General features: G+C 39.8%; 1 protein-coding gene across 1 annotated transcript in view; it reads left to right on the top strand.

Annotated features, from left to right (window-relative positions):
- FREM1 (FRAS1 related extracellular matrix 1) overlaps window positions 1–17,079 on the top strand; it is a 226,311-nt gene that overhangs the window by 190,354 nt on the left and 18,878 nt on the right. The window contains exons 31-32 of the mRNA XM_082264047.1: window positions 10,182–10,384; window positions 15,640–15,687. Of these exons, the coding sequence (XP_082120173.1) occupies window positions 10,182–10,384; window positions 15,640–15,687 (251 nt within the window). The remainder of the gene's footprint in view (window positions 1–10,181; window positions 10,385–15,639; window positions 15,688–17,079) is intronic.

Raw genomic sequence — 17,079 nt, 5'->3', positions numbered from 1 at the left:
TGCCCCATCATTGGTGTCAGTGAGAGAAATAGTGCCCCAACATTGGTTTCAGTGGAAGGATTAGTGAACCACAATTGCTATCAGTGGGAGGAATATCTCCCCATTATTGGTATCAGTTTGAGGAATAGTGTCAGTGGGACAAATAGTGACCCATTGTTGATGTCAGTAGCAAGAATTATGCCCCATTGTTATTGTCAGTGGGAGGAATAGTGTCTTGTATCAGTGGGTGGAAAAGCACCCAGAGAGCCAGATAAAGGTAAGCAAAGGGCCACACCTGGCCCCTGGGCCGCAGTTTAGAGACCACTGGCTTAGAGCCTTCTTTGAAACCAGGTAGATACAGTAGCAGAGCTGCAGATAGGGATATCGCTGTATCGAGAAGGACTGTATGGAGGGAACAGGTATTGAAAGTTTTTTTTAATGCAGAGAATGCATTAAGGTAAAACACCGTTTCAATTTATAACTACTTTTATTTCTAGCATTTAGAGATTCAGCATAAAGATTTGTAACTATCATTTTAATTAAAGGAAAAATGGCACCTAAAATATTTACAGAAAATATATCACGGAACAGGCACAAACATCAATAACATAAAAGAGAATACATTTTCAAAAAATGTATGTAAAGTTCACGTGGTCCTTGGTCCCATGCAGTGTCCAATTCACTTGCAAAGTAAAGCAGCTAAGAGATGAGTCTTTTTTTTTTTTCAACCAGCGGGTTAAAGGAAAAAAAAAATGACTCAATTCCCCCATCCACACACTGGACTTCCCCGCTATCAGAATACACTGATCAGCACTGCCGGCTACAGTCTGTGGCACTGATCGAGTGGGAAATCCAACACAGTAGTTGTATAGGAGTTGATCTACCAATCTCCCTGTCCATACATGATACAAGAATCAAAACTCAGCTGGTACCTGCTGAATTTTAATACATATATGGCCTGCTTGAGTCTAGTCTTCTATGTCAGAGTCATAGGTGTGCGCAGCCTATTGCATTAGGGTGTGCACTCCAAAGCTCAAACACACATGTATACTGTATATACTGATAGTGTCAGCATAGCATATAGTGAAACATCAGGGGCCTAAACAGAGTGAATCTGTGCCAGACAGGGTGATTAGGGTGTGCCAGGCACACCCTGTGCGCACGCCTATGGTCAGAGTCACTGGATCTCATACACAACTCTTAGTAGTTTCAGTGGTAAGATGAGAGCTCAGAGCTACTAAATACAGCATCTTATTCCTTGAGATTCATTTCTGTTAAAAAGTACCAATGAGCTGTCAGAAGGTGTGCTGATAATGCTTAGACACAATGCTGACACATCCTTTCACATACCAACATATTATTTAACAGAATGAAATATTAATTTGTTAGACCCCAAATATAATATGGGTATTATGAATGCTTCTTTTAGGAGGTTGACTGTGTCCTTTCTGCCTTCTGGACCTATTTTTATAATTGTGTTTGGTGTTTAACTGATTGCCATTTCCCCAAACATCAGTGTGACCTCTTTTTCTAAAGGTAACTTCATCACAGCAGGAATCATGGAATATGAATAGAGCTTGGCTCTGGTAGTTAAAAAAACAGATGCAGAATGTGTATTGTTCAAACTATTTTCCAGACTGTTTTTAACCTGGCTATTTACATAAGTCCTCAAAAGAATTTGAGGATCCTGGCTAATGGAGGTTTATGACATCTCCACTTTTATTCTAGTCTCAATTGGTTTAGTAAAGTTTTATGATACCACTGCCTTTTTTTTTTTGAGTCTTAGGCCTCATGCACACTGGACATTTTTACAGCTGCTGTTTTTGACGTCAGACGTTTTTTCCTGCAGCAAGTAAACTCCTGTGCATTTTATCCTATGTTTCCATGCACACATAGGCTATTGTCAGTAGTTTTTGGCAGGGGTGTTTTCTGGCTGGAACCCCCCCCCCCCCCAGAACTGGTGGGTTTTAGGAGGCATTTTTCAGCTGTAAAAACTCTCTAACTCTGATAAAAGCTTAAAAACGCTGAAAAACACCAAAAATAAAAATAAAAAAAAAAGTGGCTATTTGGCAGTAATCAGCGTTTTTGAGCCATTTTGTGGAAGTATTTTTGCTTAAAAAACTAAAAAATGCTACAGCTGAAAAACGCTACTGCAAAAAAGCTAAAAAACTCCTTCTTCAGCTACAGCTTTCTACTGACATTTTGATATAGTCTGATGAGTCATAATATTCTCTCCCCCATTGACACATCAATTTACAACTAGTAAAAGCAATGAAAACACTTTTCTAAGTGAATGAGAGGGTGAATGTTACCAACTAGCGACTTGTGGGGAAACTGAGGTTGGTATTGTGTTCAGAAGGGGTCCCCCATTCACTTCACCCAGCTTGGGGCTTGTCAGACTTAATTATCATCACAACATGGTTAGCATGTTAATTTCATTTCGTTATTTAAATATTTTTGTTTTTTTAAAGTTGTTTTCGGGAATTAGCTTAGTTTTATTTATTCATTTTAGAATTTGATTCGAATTTTCAATTCAAGCAAATTCAAAAAATCTGAATCAAATTCAAATTTGTATTTATTCTATTTGATTTTATTTTATTTGAAATTAAAATTTTGAAAGACAGTTATATTCTTTCTATTTTGTTGTATTCTTTTCTATTCAACTGTTTTATTTTCTATTCTTTTCTATTCTATTCTAATCTATTCTTTTCAAATTCAACATTATTCTATTCAAGATTTGAATTTCGAAAGATGGTTATATTCTTTCTATTTTATTCTATTCTATTTTTTTCTATTCTGTTCTATTCTTTTCTATTTTCTATTCTATTATATTAAAATATTTTCTATTCTTTTCTATTTTATTCCTTTATTTTCTATTCTGTTTTATTTTATTCTATTATTTTATATTCCTTTATTTCGTATTCTATTATATTCTGTTCTGTTTTACTCTTTTGGTTTTTCTATTCTATTTTATTATTTTATTTTCTATTATATTCTTTTATATTATATTATTTTCTATTTTATTCTATTATTTTCTAATCTATTTCTTTATTTCCTATTCTATTTTATTCTGTTCTTTTAATTTATATTCTTTTCTGTTCTGTTTTATTCTATTAGTTTATATTTTTTTCCTTTTTTTCCTATTCTATTTTATTCTATTCTTCTATTTTATACTATAATTCGATTTTGAATTCTATTTGAAACCGATTCAATTTGCAGTCAAAATTTCGTTTTGTTATTTCGGGAGTAATTTAATTTAGTTATTATTGTATTCTGATAGATCCAAATCTCTGAATAATGAAAAATTTGTCTGAATTTCATTTTAGAACGAAAAAAATCCACACATGTCTATTTAGCAGCAGTTAACCTATTGAAGTGCATAGACAAGACCTTAGTTGTTTCATTCAGTCTGGTTTATTACTTATCACATTTTTATCACAAAAAAGTTTATTGGGATTTTCACTTAATTTACTTTATATGCTTTTATATAGTATGTTTATCTCCACACTGTTTAAGACTTGTCTCCATACAGCATTTGCATCTGATAATCGTTATTGTCAGACACATCTTGCAATTATCTTATAATGCAGGGCACACAAAATAAAACAAAGTACCAAGTAAAAATCCTATTTTATATGGTGTATGCACCCTACAACATCTTATAACCACTTAAGCCCCGGAAGATTTTACCCCCATTCCGACCAGGGGGTATTTTGCGATTCGGCACTGCGTGAATTTAACGCACAATTGCGCGGTCGTGCGACGCTGTACCTAAACGAATTTGACGTCCTTTTTTTCCCACAAACAGAGCTTTCTTTTGGTGGTATTTGATCACCTGTGCGATTTTTTGATCACGCGCTATAAACAAAAAAAGAGCGTCGATTTTGCAAAAATAACAATATTTTTCACATTTTTTTATATGAAATTCCCCCAAAAAAAAATGTAAAAATCAAAATTTTTAAAAATTTTCGGCCAATTTATTTTATGCTACCTATGTTTGGTAAAAAAAATCGCAAAAAGCGTATTTTGATTGGTTTGCGCAAAAGTTATCGCGTTTACTAACAAAGGGAAAGATTTTTGTCATTTTTGTTGTTTTTTTTTTTAACGCGTAATGGCGGCGATCTGCGATTTTTTTTGCGGTACTGCGACATTGCGGTGGACAGATCGGACCCTTGACTGACATTTTTGACACTTTTGGGGTTACCAGTGACATTTCTACAGTAATCAGTGCTATACATATGCACTGTTACTGTAAAAATACACTGGTAGTGAAGGGGTTAACTTTATTTGGAAGGGAGGGGCTGTGTGTGTCCCTAGGGGCGTGGTTTCTACTGTGATTGGCTGTGGCTCTAGCTGTAAGGACACTGATCAACGGATCTACATACCAGATCCGTTTTATCAGTGTCTTTGCAGCGAGGAGAATGACAGGCAGTTTGTTTACACAAGCTGCCTGACATTCTCCCTCTCCCCCGCCGATCGCCGAGTGACCGGCGGACATCGGGTCCGCTGGTCACACGCGCGGGGGGGTCCGTGACCACGCGGGAGCGGGAGCGCGCCCCGGGGGGCGCGCGCTCGCTCCCTAGACCCTCACAAGCAAGCAACGTAGCCCTACGTTAGTTTGCCTGTGAGGGGCTGACCGCCGACGTAGATAGTCGTGCGGCGGTCGGCAAGTGGATAAAGAATACTGGTCTAAAAAGTGTATGTTATTTTTAACAGCAAAGCCCCCCCCCCCCCCAATCTCTTTAAATAGGTTTTGACAAATTTGCATTTTTTTCTTTTTCAATAGTTTTTATTGTTTTGCAGTAAACAAGGATACAAATATCTGCGTGGTGAGATTTCATAAGAAAACAGTAAATAGCAAAAAATGTCATATCCTAAAACATTTACAGTATATGTGTCAATCAGCCTGTAAAATGTATATACATACACTATTTCTAAGCCCCCGTTCACACTAAGGCGACCTGTGAGGCGACCTGGTCGCCTCACAGGTCGCCGTAGGTCGCCTTCCATAGGGAAGCTGCGGACCCGTTCTAATAGGAGCGACACAAGTCACTCCGACTTAGAAAAAGGGTCCGGAGCTTCTTTGGGGCGACCCGGAGGGGACCGCCATAGACTTCAATGTTATGAAGTTCCTTGGCGGCCGCTCTGAGGTCGCGGCGCGCTGCTCGCACCGCGACCTCGGAGGTCGCCACCCGAAGTCGGATCGCCCCTATGTGAACGGGGCCTAAGTGACCAACTGCATTAACTTACGTGAAGTGATTGTAAAGGTATAAAAAAACTAAAAAAAAAAACAAACAAACATGTCTATACTTACCTGTTTTTTGCAATGGAATTACACAGAACGGCTGCGAACCTCCTCTTTTTAGGTCCCCCGGCAGCGCTCCTGGTCTCTCCCCTCTGTCCAGTGCCCCCCATGGGAAGCCTCTTCCCGTGGGGGCACTTGTGCGTGCTTGCCCTGCTGCTGCGCTCATTGTCACAGACAGTGGGACTCGGCCCCGCCCCCCGCTCCCTAGTCACTGGCTTTGATTGACAGCAATGGGAGCCGATGGCTCCAGGGTCCCCAGCAAAGCCTATCTGTGTGCAATCCAACTTCGTTTCAAACCACAAAACTGCTATCATTGTTCGGTGACAAACTTTCTCGTGTACAATAAAATAAAATAAATAAAACAAATGTGACAGTCCCAGATGACTATAATTCAATTAGTACCGGTAGTGCTTTTCTTCTTTCAAATATTTTTCCCTTTAAATGTGCTTCTCATATTCCGCAGTTTTCCCACCTTCAACCTTGTGGATTTCAGTTAATACAATTGTGCAGTGACTCCCACCACCTTTCACCACTGCGCTCACCTCAAGTTTGGACCTGTTTCCAGGTCTAAAATCACCTTCCCTGCTGGGGTTAATTCCAGGCTCCTCAGCTATTGAATCTCATTAATTGGATTGCACACGGATAGGCGCAGCCAACATTTTTGATATTATTTCGTTTGCAGTTGTGGGAACACCATTATTTGGTTGCAGCCATCAGACACAGGGTAGAAGTGAGGGACATATCGAGTTAGGGAGCGTGGGATAATACACACCTGTTTTAATATATATTGACTATATGTGATTTACATGCTTTAGCGATGGTCATTTTAGCTGCTAAGAAATTATAAAAAATTAGAGTTAGAATACATTATGAAATGTCCCCTACCGATTTGTTCAGAAGAACAATTTTGGCAGTTTTTGATACATTTATCTTAGTTACTGAATGAATCATACTGAACACCCTGGTCCAAAATCTCCTAACCTTGGGACAAGACCACCAGGTGTGGTATATAGTACCCTCCTGCCCACAGAGGAATACATCTGGGATACATCTGGGTAAATCTTAGTGACCCTCAATGGGACCAGGTACCAACGGAATGGGACTTTGTAATTAGCTTTTTTAGAGTTGTGTTGAGTATCCCTCTATATATCCTGGTCGTTCACGGAAACCAATCCTCTGGATATTTCTGTTCCTAAATCCACTTCCCATGCCAGTTGATGGAGTAACTTATCTGGTGTTGTGGAAAACAGCTGGTATAATGCTGAGATTCCTATTGGTAAGTATTATTTCCACTTGCGGGAACGTATATGTATGTGAGGAGCACTCTCCATTTATGTAGGTTTTCACAATAAGGGTAAAGCTAGCGTAGAATTTTTCAAGATTTTCATAGTGCTGAGATGCCTCACCTTGGGCCCCTATCACACATACATCTATTCTCAAACAATGTTTTCTTCTTGATATCCTCTGTGGATTGTTTGATTGAATGCATAAAATGGAATGTTTGATGCATACGAAACATTTTGGAGGGTGGCATCTTAAAGCAGTATTAAACCCAAAAGCAAACTGTAACGTAGGTTAGAAATATTAGATTTTTTTGTGAAATCAGTGACCTCTAATCCAGAGGCAGCGTTTAAGGAAGTCATCTTATCTGCATAAATTGATCTGTGAGTTCCTGTGTCCCACAGAGTGTATGAGATGAGGCTCCTCTAAGTAGGTAGCACAGAAGTTTTTGTATCCTGTACTAGGATAGAGCCGGACACCTCGGCACTGATAATTTGGGGGCTGAGATTTTGGCTGAACTTGAATTATCAGATATCTGTTTGCTAAGAGAGGAGGGTCAGACTATTCAGAGCTCGGGAAAGCATGTCTGGAGGTTCCACTGGAAAGATACTAGAAGGTGTTTAGAACTAGTGCCCACATGGACTCTGTGCTAATTTCTGGACACTGGGACTCCTGGGTTGTGCAGTTCTATATTGGCTGAGCTTACTGCCCTTTGAACTATTTCTCTCTGCTGTGTCATATTACTGCCCAGTGGACTACTTCCCTTTGTTGTGCTATATTGTTACTCTGTAGGCTCTTTCTTCTTGCCATATCTCTCACTCTCACAACTGCTGCCTGTGTGTTCCTGAAGCTATGGTCAGGGCTCACAGCCCTCAGAGGACCCACAATCAGCTTATGAAGGACCTCTTCCCTCTGTCCTGTGCACCTCCTCTCTCTGCCACCCTACCTGGATCCCCTTGACTGAGGCTGCTGTCAGCTGGTAAATCACCTAACCCTTGCTCTTTCACATGTTGGCCTACCCTGTTGTGCCTGGATTACTGCCCTGTGTGCTGGTGTTAACCCTTGCTTTTACACATTCCTGCCTACCCTGTTGTGCGTGGATTACAGCCCTGTGTGCTAAAAATTAATTCTTGCTGTGTCAAACTGCTGCCTACCCTGTTGTGTCATGATTAATGCCCTGTGACACTGGACTTAAACCATATTGTGTCAGATTGCCCTGATTTCCTGTCTGTGCACGTACGGCCCCATGCGAACCTATCCTTGCCCAACTCTTTGTCAACCCAATCTCTCAATAAATAATCCTGTGATCACTCGTGCTCTGCATGTGTGTTTTATTCCGCTCACACATCCGTCACACAAACATTATTATATTGCAGATTACCAGTTCTGTGGTATGGATGTGATGGCTGCATTTGTTTCCTTTTTTAGGCTTTCGTTTCTTTCTATTTTCATCTGGTGATTTGGCCAGTAAGTCTGTTGTTTTTCAACAGACTAAGCTCTTTTGCAGTTACAGGGATGAAATAAACCAATTACCACTGACAGGGGGCTTAAAACTATCAGTTTTTATTTATTTATGTATATAAAGTCTGCATCTCAAAAGGAAAACAAAAACTGCTGTAACTTAAAGTATGAGCTGAAGTTTGCCTTCAATTTGATACTGTTTTTAAATCTGCTAGTTCATCTAACATTCCTTCTCCTCCCAAGGCCCCAGACTGACAATGCTGTGGTTTAAACGTGCCCCCTGTGTTAATTTATCCAGAGTGGTTTCTCTCTAATACAGGAGGCATATTACTGGTCAGATCACCAGGGAAAAACAGAGGGAAAAAAGCTTATAAAAGAAAAATAATGCAGCCACCACTGCTAATATATCTAATATATTGCTGCAATAAATTACATTTTTGGTTTTGGGTTTAATACTGCATTAAGTGTTTGAAGGAATTATCCCGGCAATCTGAGTCTTTTGTGATCTAAAAGATGTCCTGCCCCATAAACCTTTGTTTATCCACCATAAATACTGGTGTGGGGCTAGGCCTGGAGGAAACACTAGATTGTTAAAAAGAGGGGCTAATGGTGTGTGCAGGGATTTAAGAGAGAACTCATTACAAGTCCTGTCCCAAAGCTGTAAAGAGTAAGATAAAGTGGGGTATAATATAGCATCCACATAAGGAGATCTATCGGGTGCGGGGCACCTGCTTGGGATTCAAGTTTGATCCAGTCTGGTCTGTAATTATTAGACTAAATCTTAGATAACTGGATCAGTTGTGCTGCCTTGTAATATCTGAAGAGATGTGGGACTTCCAAACCGCCAGGAGTTTTGGGGGCATATAAAGTGTTTTGGCCCACTCTACAGCTATTGGATCCCCATATATATTTGAATGTAATAGTTTGGAGTTTTCTGAAGTGAGAAGAGGGAATTGGAACCAGTAAAGCGTGGAAGTAAAATACTATTCCAAACCCAGACACACAGAATAATTTGTGGTCAATGTGCACCACACTTTAGGATAATTGGAAATCTCTGGGAGACAATGCCTTCTCCTACCATTGCAACATCATATTTGGTGCAAGATGAATACCTTTTGGTATATGGAATATTTTTTGTTCCGCAATCAGCCCTGCTCAGCTATAACATGCTGAGGCAGAGCCCTATTTTGTTTTTCTGAAATTGTATTGGAGTTATGTTATACGACCAATTTATAGGACTTGTAAAGTCAGACGTTTTTTATATTTTAATGCATTCTATGCATTAAGCTAAAAATCCTTCTATGTGTAGCAGCCCCCCTAATATTTACCTGAGCCCCCTCTCTACCTATCTCTATGTCCATGAGTGCTTCAACCATCCGGGACTCTATCCTGATTGCCTGAGTCAATGAAACTCAGTTACCCAATCAGGAGAGAGAAGGATGGGGCCAAAAGGCAGCTCCGTGTCTGAATGGATACACAAAGCTGCAACTCGGCTCAGGTGACCCCATAGCAAGCTGCTTGCTGTGGGGGCACTCAACAGGAGGGAGGGGCCAGGAGCTCCAACCAGGGACCAGGGAAGAAAAGGATTTGGGCTACTCTGTGCAAAACTACTGCAAAGAGCAAGTAAGTATAACATACTTGTTATTTTAATAGAAAAAAAAGTAGACTTTACAATCACTTTAAAGCACATACCAAGGCAAATTACAAAAAAAAAAAAAAAAGTACATTTGTGCAATACATGCACATTTCCCAATGGTTTTTTTCCCCTTTAACACTGAAAGTACAGATAAATTAATGTTGATGTGCCAGAATTATACCTTCCTCTTTAACATGACAACCCAGCTCAGAATGAGTTGTCAGCCCTGCCTATTTCATTTCTGACACAAACCTCTCCTCATCTGAGACCTCCTCTTCATCTCCATTACCCCTCTTTGTACCCCACCCTGTACAAAGAGCACAGAAAGTTATCAGCTCACAAGATTTCTAGGAAAATCAAAAGATACTTTTGGCACTTATTAAACAGATTTAACAAAACATTTTCAATAGTAAGTTTAGCACACCAGAAGAGAACAAATAAAATAATTTCATTTTAAAGATTTACATATGTGTTACATGCAAACTGTGCTCTGCTTAGTGCCTACTTTATTTTCACCAGGTATTTGTCAAAAGAATGCTGGAGAACGTCTACAAAACTGCACCTCCCAACCAAAATGGAGCACTTGCAGCATTGGTCTAGCAGAAGTTCTGATTCCTAATATGAAGAAGACAAATGGGGGAATTAGAGGAGATGGATCTGAAGATATCAGTCTTGTACAAACTGGAAAGAAGAGACTTCGGGTTATTGGAAATGGAAAATCTGTAAGAACTATACATAAACAGGAATCACACATAAACTTTATCTAAATAAGAAAGAATACATGTTTCATTATACATTTGAATGACACATTCAATAGCTTCTGCTTCTCCTGCATATATCCATAACGTACTAACTTATGGCCTAAGGCAATCTGCAATTTGTCCTATGTTTTTAGTTAACAACGCATTTGTGTGCACTAAAATAGCAGTAGTATCCACTCCAAAAAAGAGAAATATATATACAGTACTTTGCGAAAGTATTTGGCCCCCTTGAACTTTTCAACCTTTTGCCACATTTCAGGCTTCAAACATACAGATATAAAACTGTTATTTTTTGTGAAGAATCAACAACAAGTGGGACCTCAATCATGAAGTGGAACGAAATTTATTGGATATTTCAAACTTTTTTAACAAATAAAAAATGGAAAAATTGGGCGTGCAAAATTATTCAGCCCCCTTAAGTTAACACTTTGTAGCACCACCTTTTGCTGCGTTTACAGCTGTAAGTCGCTTGGGGTATGTCTCTATCAGTTTTGCACATCGAGAGACTGAAATTTTTGCCCATTCCTCCTTGCAAAACAGCTCGAGCTCATTGAGGTTGGATGGAGAGCGTTTGTGAACAGCAGTTTTCAGTTCTTTCCACAGATTCTCGATTGGATTCAGGTCTGGACTTTGACTTGGCCATTCTAACACCTGGATATGTTTATTTGTGAACCATTCCATTGTAGATTTTGCTTTATGTTTTGGATCATTGTCTTTTTGGAAGACAAATCTCCATGCCAGTCTCAGGTCTTTTGCAGACTCCATCAGGTTTTCTTCCAGAATGGTCCTGTATTTGGCTCCATCCATCTTCCCATCAATTTCTAACCATCTTTCCTGTCCCTGCTGAAGAAAAGCAGGCTCAAACCATGATGCTGCCACCACCATGTTTGACAGTGGGGATGGTGTGTTCAGGGTGATGAGCTGTGTTGCTTTTACGCCAAACATATCGTTTTGCATTGTTGCCAAAAAGTTTGATTTTGGTTTCATCTGACCAGAGCACCTTCTTCCACATGTTTGGTGTGTCTCCCAGGTGGCTTGTGGCAAACTTTAAATGACACTTTTTATGGATATCTTTAAGAAATGGCTTTCTTTTTGCCACTCTTCCATAAAGGCCAGATTTGTGCAGCTTACGACTGATTGTTGTCCTATGGACAGAGTCTCCCACCGCAGCTGTAGATCTCTGCAGTTCATCCAGAGTGATCATGGGCCTCTTGGCTGCATCTCTGATCAGTCTTCTCCTTGTATGAGCTGAAAGTTTAGAGGGACGGCCAGGTCTTCGTAGATTTGCAGTGGTCTGATACTCCTTCCTTTTCAATATTATCGCTTGCACAGTGCTCCTTGGGATGTTTAAAGCTTGGGAAATCTTTTTGCATCCAAATCTGGCTTTAAACTTCTCCACAACAGTATCTCGGACCTGCCTGGTGTGTTCCCTGTTCTTCATGATGCTTTCTGCGCTTTAAACGGAACTCTGAGACTATCACAGTGCAGGTGCATTTATACGGAGACTTGATTACACACATGTGGATTCTATTTATCATCATTAGTCATTTAGGTCAACATTGGATCATTCAGAGATCCTCACTGAACTTCTGGAGAGAGTTTGCTGCACTGAAAGTAAAGGGGCTGAATAATTTTGCACGCCCAATTTTTCAGTTTTTTATTTGTCAACAAAGTTTGAAATATCCAATAAATTTCTTCATGATTGTGTCCCACTTGTTGTTGATTCTTCACAAAAAAATTACAGTTTTATATCTTTATGTTTGAAGCCTTAAATGTGGCAAAAGGTCGAAAAGTTCAAGGGGGCCGAATACTTTCGCAAGGCACTGTAGGTTGCAACACAGTCATTAACTGAAACAGAAACTGCTGTGTAGGAGGCTTAAAGTGGTAGTATTCCCTGATTACAAAAAAAAAAACCTGCATCGCATACTAGCACATTATGAAATGCTTACCTTAGAACGAAGCCCCCACATGGTCGCCTGGACACCGCTAAGGGAGCTGTCATGTTCCCTCTGCCTCTCCTCTGGGTTCGACGGCTCTGGCACTGTGAGTGGCCGGAGCCACGATGACGCATGCGCGGTAGTTCCCTTTCCGGCAAGGAGTCGGCAAGGAGCTCTGAAGGTCTGCTGAACCTTCAGAGCACATGAGCCGCTGGTGTCAGCGGCTGCATACAGGGCGAATATTTCCTAAACAGTGAAGGTGAGGCTGTGGAAGACAGTTTCATGTCACAGGTCATACACCATGGCAAAACCAAGCAAAGCAGCGAGACACAATGTAGTTATACTGCATCTAAACAATACAAAAAGGTGCACTCAACTGCAAATATGTGAAATAAAAAAAACTTCTGCAATCAAACTCTCCTTGAATAGTGAGGAGAAAATATCATTGTAAAATAAATAAGATGCACTGTTTTTGAATGAGATAATATTTTAAAAGTGAATAGGTAACAGATGCAATAAACAATGTGCAAAAAGCAAAATCAAACAATAGTGAATGTATAAATGGCAAAGTGTCACTAGATAAGTTAAACTCTTGTTGCCTAGAACGGGGTAAGTGAATTATATCAAAAATATTTTTTTTTGTGAATAAGTAGCCATGATCTGTTCATAAAAAATGACAAATAATAAATGGTGCAATAATCCAGTGCTCCAACTATTCAATGTGTTTAGTGAAGAGATGATGCTCCAACTTTCCCACATCCAAATACAACAAACTGTTTGTAGTGCAGCTGAAATAATCCACAAAGGAAAGTGTGTCACCACTGTGCTCTACATGTGGAAATTGGCCGCTAACCAAATCAAATGATCCCACCAAGAGATCATATGCGTGTGAGTGGAAGCGGCTCTGAAGACAAGTGGTCAGCCAGCCTTGTCCAGGGAATGTATCCAGGCTTATGGTGCTCCTTAATCTTGTTAGTCACATCATGTGGGTATAAAAGAAAATGGAAAGTGCTCATAGTGCTTTAATGCATATAAAGCTGGTTTAATAAATAAAAATTGCACTTACATCAAGGACAATAAAATGAGTGATATGGGATAAAATCTTGCACAGCCGCCTGCAGTGCAGTCCGCGCTAGTTGACGTCACTTTCCTAGCTCCAATCCAATGCATTTCCTCTAAGAAGGCATTGACTGGGATGAAGGCAGAGCAAAGTGACGTCAACTAGCGTGGACTGCACTGCAGGCGGCTGTGCAAGATTTTATCCCATATCGCTCAAATTCATTGTCCTTAATGTAAGTGCAATTTTTATTTAATAAACCAGCTCTATATGCCTTAAGCACTATGAGCGTCTTAAGGTCTCTCCCAGACAAACATTTTAAAGCAGACTGGGGTTGCAAGATGTGCTTTTCAAGTTCTTTTGAAGAAGCACAAAGAAATGGCAACGTTAATGACCGTAGATGCAGTGGTCAGCCAAGGAACCTAATGCAGCAGATGAAAGACACATCATGCTTACTTCACTTTGACATCAGAAGATGTCCAGCAGTGCCAACAGAACTGTCAGAAACCAGTGGGACCCAGGTATATACATCTACTGTCCAGAGAAGTCTGGTCAGAAGGGGTCTTCATTGAAGATTTGTAGCCAAAAGTCATACCTCTGAAAAAGGGATTCAACTATTTACGAAAACATAGAAACTGAGGTGCTCTGGACCCCCCGGAGCCCTAATCTCAACATTATCGAGTCTGTCTAGGATTACATGAAGAGACAAAAGGATTTGAGGCAACCTAAATCCACAGATCTGTGGTTAGATATTGAAGATGTTTTTAACAACCTACCCGCTGAGTTCCTTCGAAAACTGTGTGCAAGTGTTGAAGAATTTATGCTATTTTGAGGGCAAATTTTGATTTGGATTTCTCTTTCGGTCATTTACTTTCCATTTTGTTAATTATTGAAAATAAACTATTAACACTATTATTTTTCTTCACCTGCCTAAAACTTGTGCAAAGTAGTGTATACTGTATATATATATATATATATATATATATATATATATATATATATATATATATATATATATATATACAGTACTGTATATATATATATATATATATATATATATATATAGATACATGTACCATACCAAACTCCACTGCTCATTTGCATTGTTGGAGTCTACAAAGTAAGCAGTGAAAACTAATCCTGCATTCCAAGCAATGTAAAATCTGGACACAACATACAATTTCCACAGCAATTGAAACTTGGGTTTTAAAGTATTTTAATAGGCACCCAAGGGAAATGTTTGACTTGCACACTAATTATATGAGATAATACCCAAATGTCGCAATATGATTTGGAATGCCCAGCACCCAAATAGTAAAATTATTTCCAATTATCCATAGACATATCCAAGTTTGCCCTAGGCGGTTAATGACAAGGTTCACGTTTACGCTTAAACAGAACGCCCTAATGTAGTAAATCTACAGACCATTAATTCTAGTTCAGCACAACTTGCAAATTTAATTCTAATAGCCTATTTATACAGCCTGTGTACAGATTGTAGCGTTAAGTAAAAATAGCAGCAATAAGGTAAGTTCTCTATTATCGCTTCACATTATTAAATGCATTTTTAACTACTTGCAAAGCTTATTTAAAATTGTTTTTAATAAACAAAATATAAAAAGTATATAGATGATACAAAAGTAAAAAGAGTGGATGCTGGTAGCTGGAAGTTTGTAATGGTGCAGAATGAAAACCTGTGACTTTATGTAACTTAAAGGCAGGCTTCATCCACCCAATGGCTTGTATACAATTTTTGGGGAATTTTTAGGCATTTTGCCTGGGCATACTGGTTGAAAAATGTTGCTGTACTGCACTGTCATGTAACACTGGATGCATACTGACTGGAGCAAAAAGCCACATCATGGCAACCTCATCAGTGTGGTAAGGGCTCTTTTTGTCAGAAGGCTGTGGTAGGTTGATGACAAATCTTCTGTATTGCCTAAAGAAACGCTCCCCTAGCCCATGCAAACGAAACTGACAATATCCCTGTAAAGGGCCCCCTGCCCTCACCCCCTTATACTCACCTTGCCTGGGCTCCCATTTCTTCCTCCATCACTACAAGCACTGAAATCAGCAGTGTCAGCAACCTGGGGGAACAGTGACATCATTCCCTTGGTCATTGAACAGTACTTACACCCAACAATTGGCTGCTACACTAGAACACTATGAAAAAATACAACCTATTCATATACAAAAAATATGTTTTATCTTTCTTTTTTCAGGTTAAACCTTCATCTGTATACAACAAAGGAACTGATACCATTTATCAAGTAAGTAACCGTTCGAAAGTGACAGCTAAATATTACAAGATATGCACATGAAAACATATAACAGTTGATCTAAACATACATTAAGCTGATCTAACCCACTATTCCCCTCCTCAGCTACATACTTACCTAGTTTTGGTACCCAGTCCAGCTACATCCGGCTATGATATTTACCTTGTTCTTTTTCCCACCGCCTCTGTGTCTCTGGATAGCCGGGAGAAATCCCCATAAAAAGTCTTTGAGTTTTTACACTCATGAGTAGGTAGGCGGATGAAAAGGACCAGCCAGAAGTAAACATTACAGCAGGACATGGCTGGACTCACCTACCTGAATTAGGTAAGAAGGCAGCTGAGGATGGAGAGGGTAATATAAATTAGCTCAGTGTGTGTTAGGCCTCATGCACACTGGTTTCTTGTAAACGCTGTTCATCCTGACAGGAGAAAATCAGCATTATAAACTCACCTAAGCTGCATTTTTTTCAAAACAGTTTAGATGAGTTTAGCAGAGTTTGGAGTTTGGCCATTTATTTATTTCATTGGCAAGTATGCGAGTTTACACGTGTAACAGTATTCAGCATTTTTTGGTCAAAATTGCCTCTCCTGAACGTGATTTTAGGGTGTTCAAAAAACAACCTCTAAAATTCTCTGCTATTAAACTGCTAAAAACATTAATGTGTGCATAGACACTTAGGATAAAATTAGGGGAGTTCAAGGGCAGAATAAAAATGCCTAAACTCACAAAAAAGGGAGTCTAACAGCAGCAGTGTGCATGAGGCCTTAGTCAGGTGCGTAACTACAGGGGTTGCAGGGGTTGCAATTGCAACCGGGCCCCATGCTCCAGGGGGCCTGTGCGGCTCCCCTGTACACCTGGATAGGAGGGGCGGCGGGTGCAGCATGTAGAGAAATCACTGTCCCTCTTTTTTCCTCCTGTAGCTGCAGGAGGAAAATGGAAGAGATTGGTTCCTCTGTATGCTACCACCGCCACTCCTCCTATCCAGTTCACTTGTGTTCTGCTGTCTCTAGGCCCCTATGTACTCCCCTGGTCCCCCCCACTTTGCTCCCCCCCCCCTGCAGTGGATGTGTCACAATAGAGAACCAGAAAGGGGTCGGTAAATATGTAATTTACCAGCTCCTTCCTTTTCTGAATGGACAGAGTCATAGTCAGTGACTTTGTAAAAAAAATAAAATAAAATGATAAAAAATAATACAATTAAAATAACAAAAAATAAAAACTACTGAGACCAGTGGGTGAACTTCCAGGATCGCAAAGGTCACCCTTGCAACCGGGCCCTGGCATTCCACCACCTTGGGGAGGCCCCAAGATGGCAGGAAGGGGGCCCACTGCAGAACTTGTGAAAAAGTCCCACTGCGGGACCATAATAAAAGGCACCACAAT

Source organism: Pelophylax lessonae, assembly GCF_965119305.1.
Source record: "Pelophylax lessonae genome assembly, chromosome: 1".
Lineage (NCBI taxonomy): Eukaryota > Metazoa > Chordata > Amphibia > Anura > Ranidae > Pelophylax > Pelophylax lessonae.
Note: the sequence above shows the minus strand (reverse complement) of the source record. Positions and strands in the feature narration are given on the sequence as shown.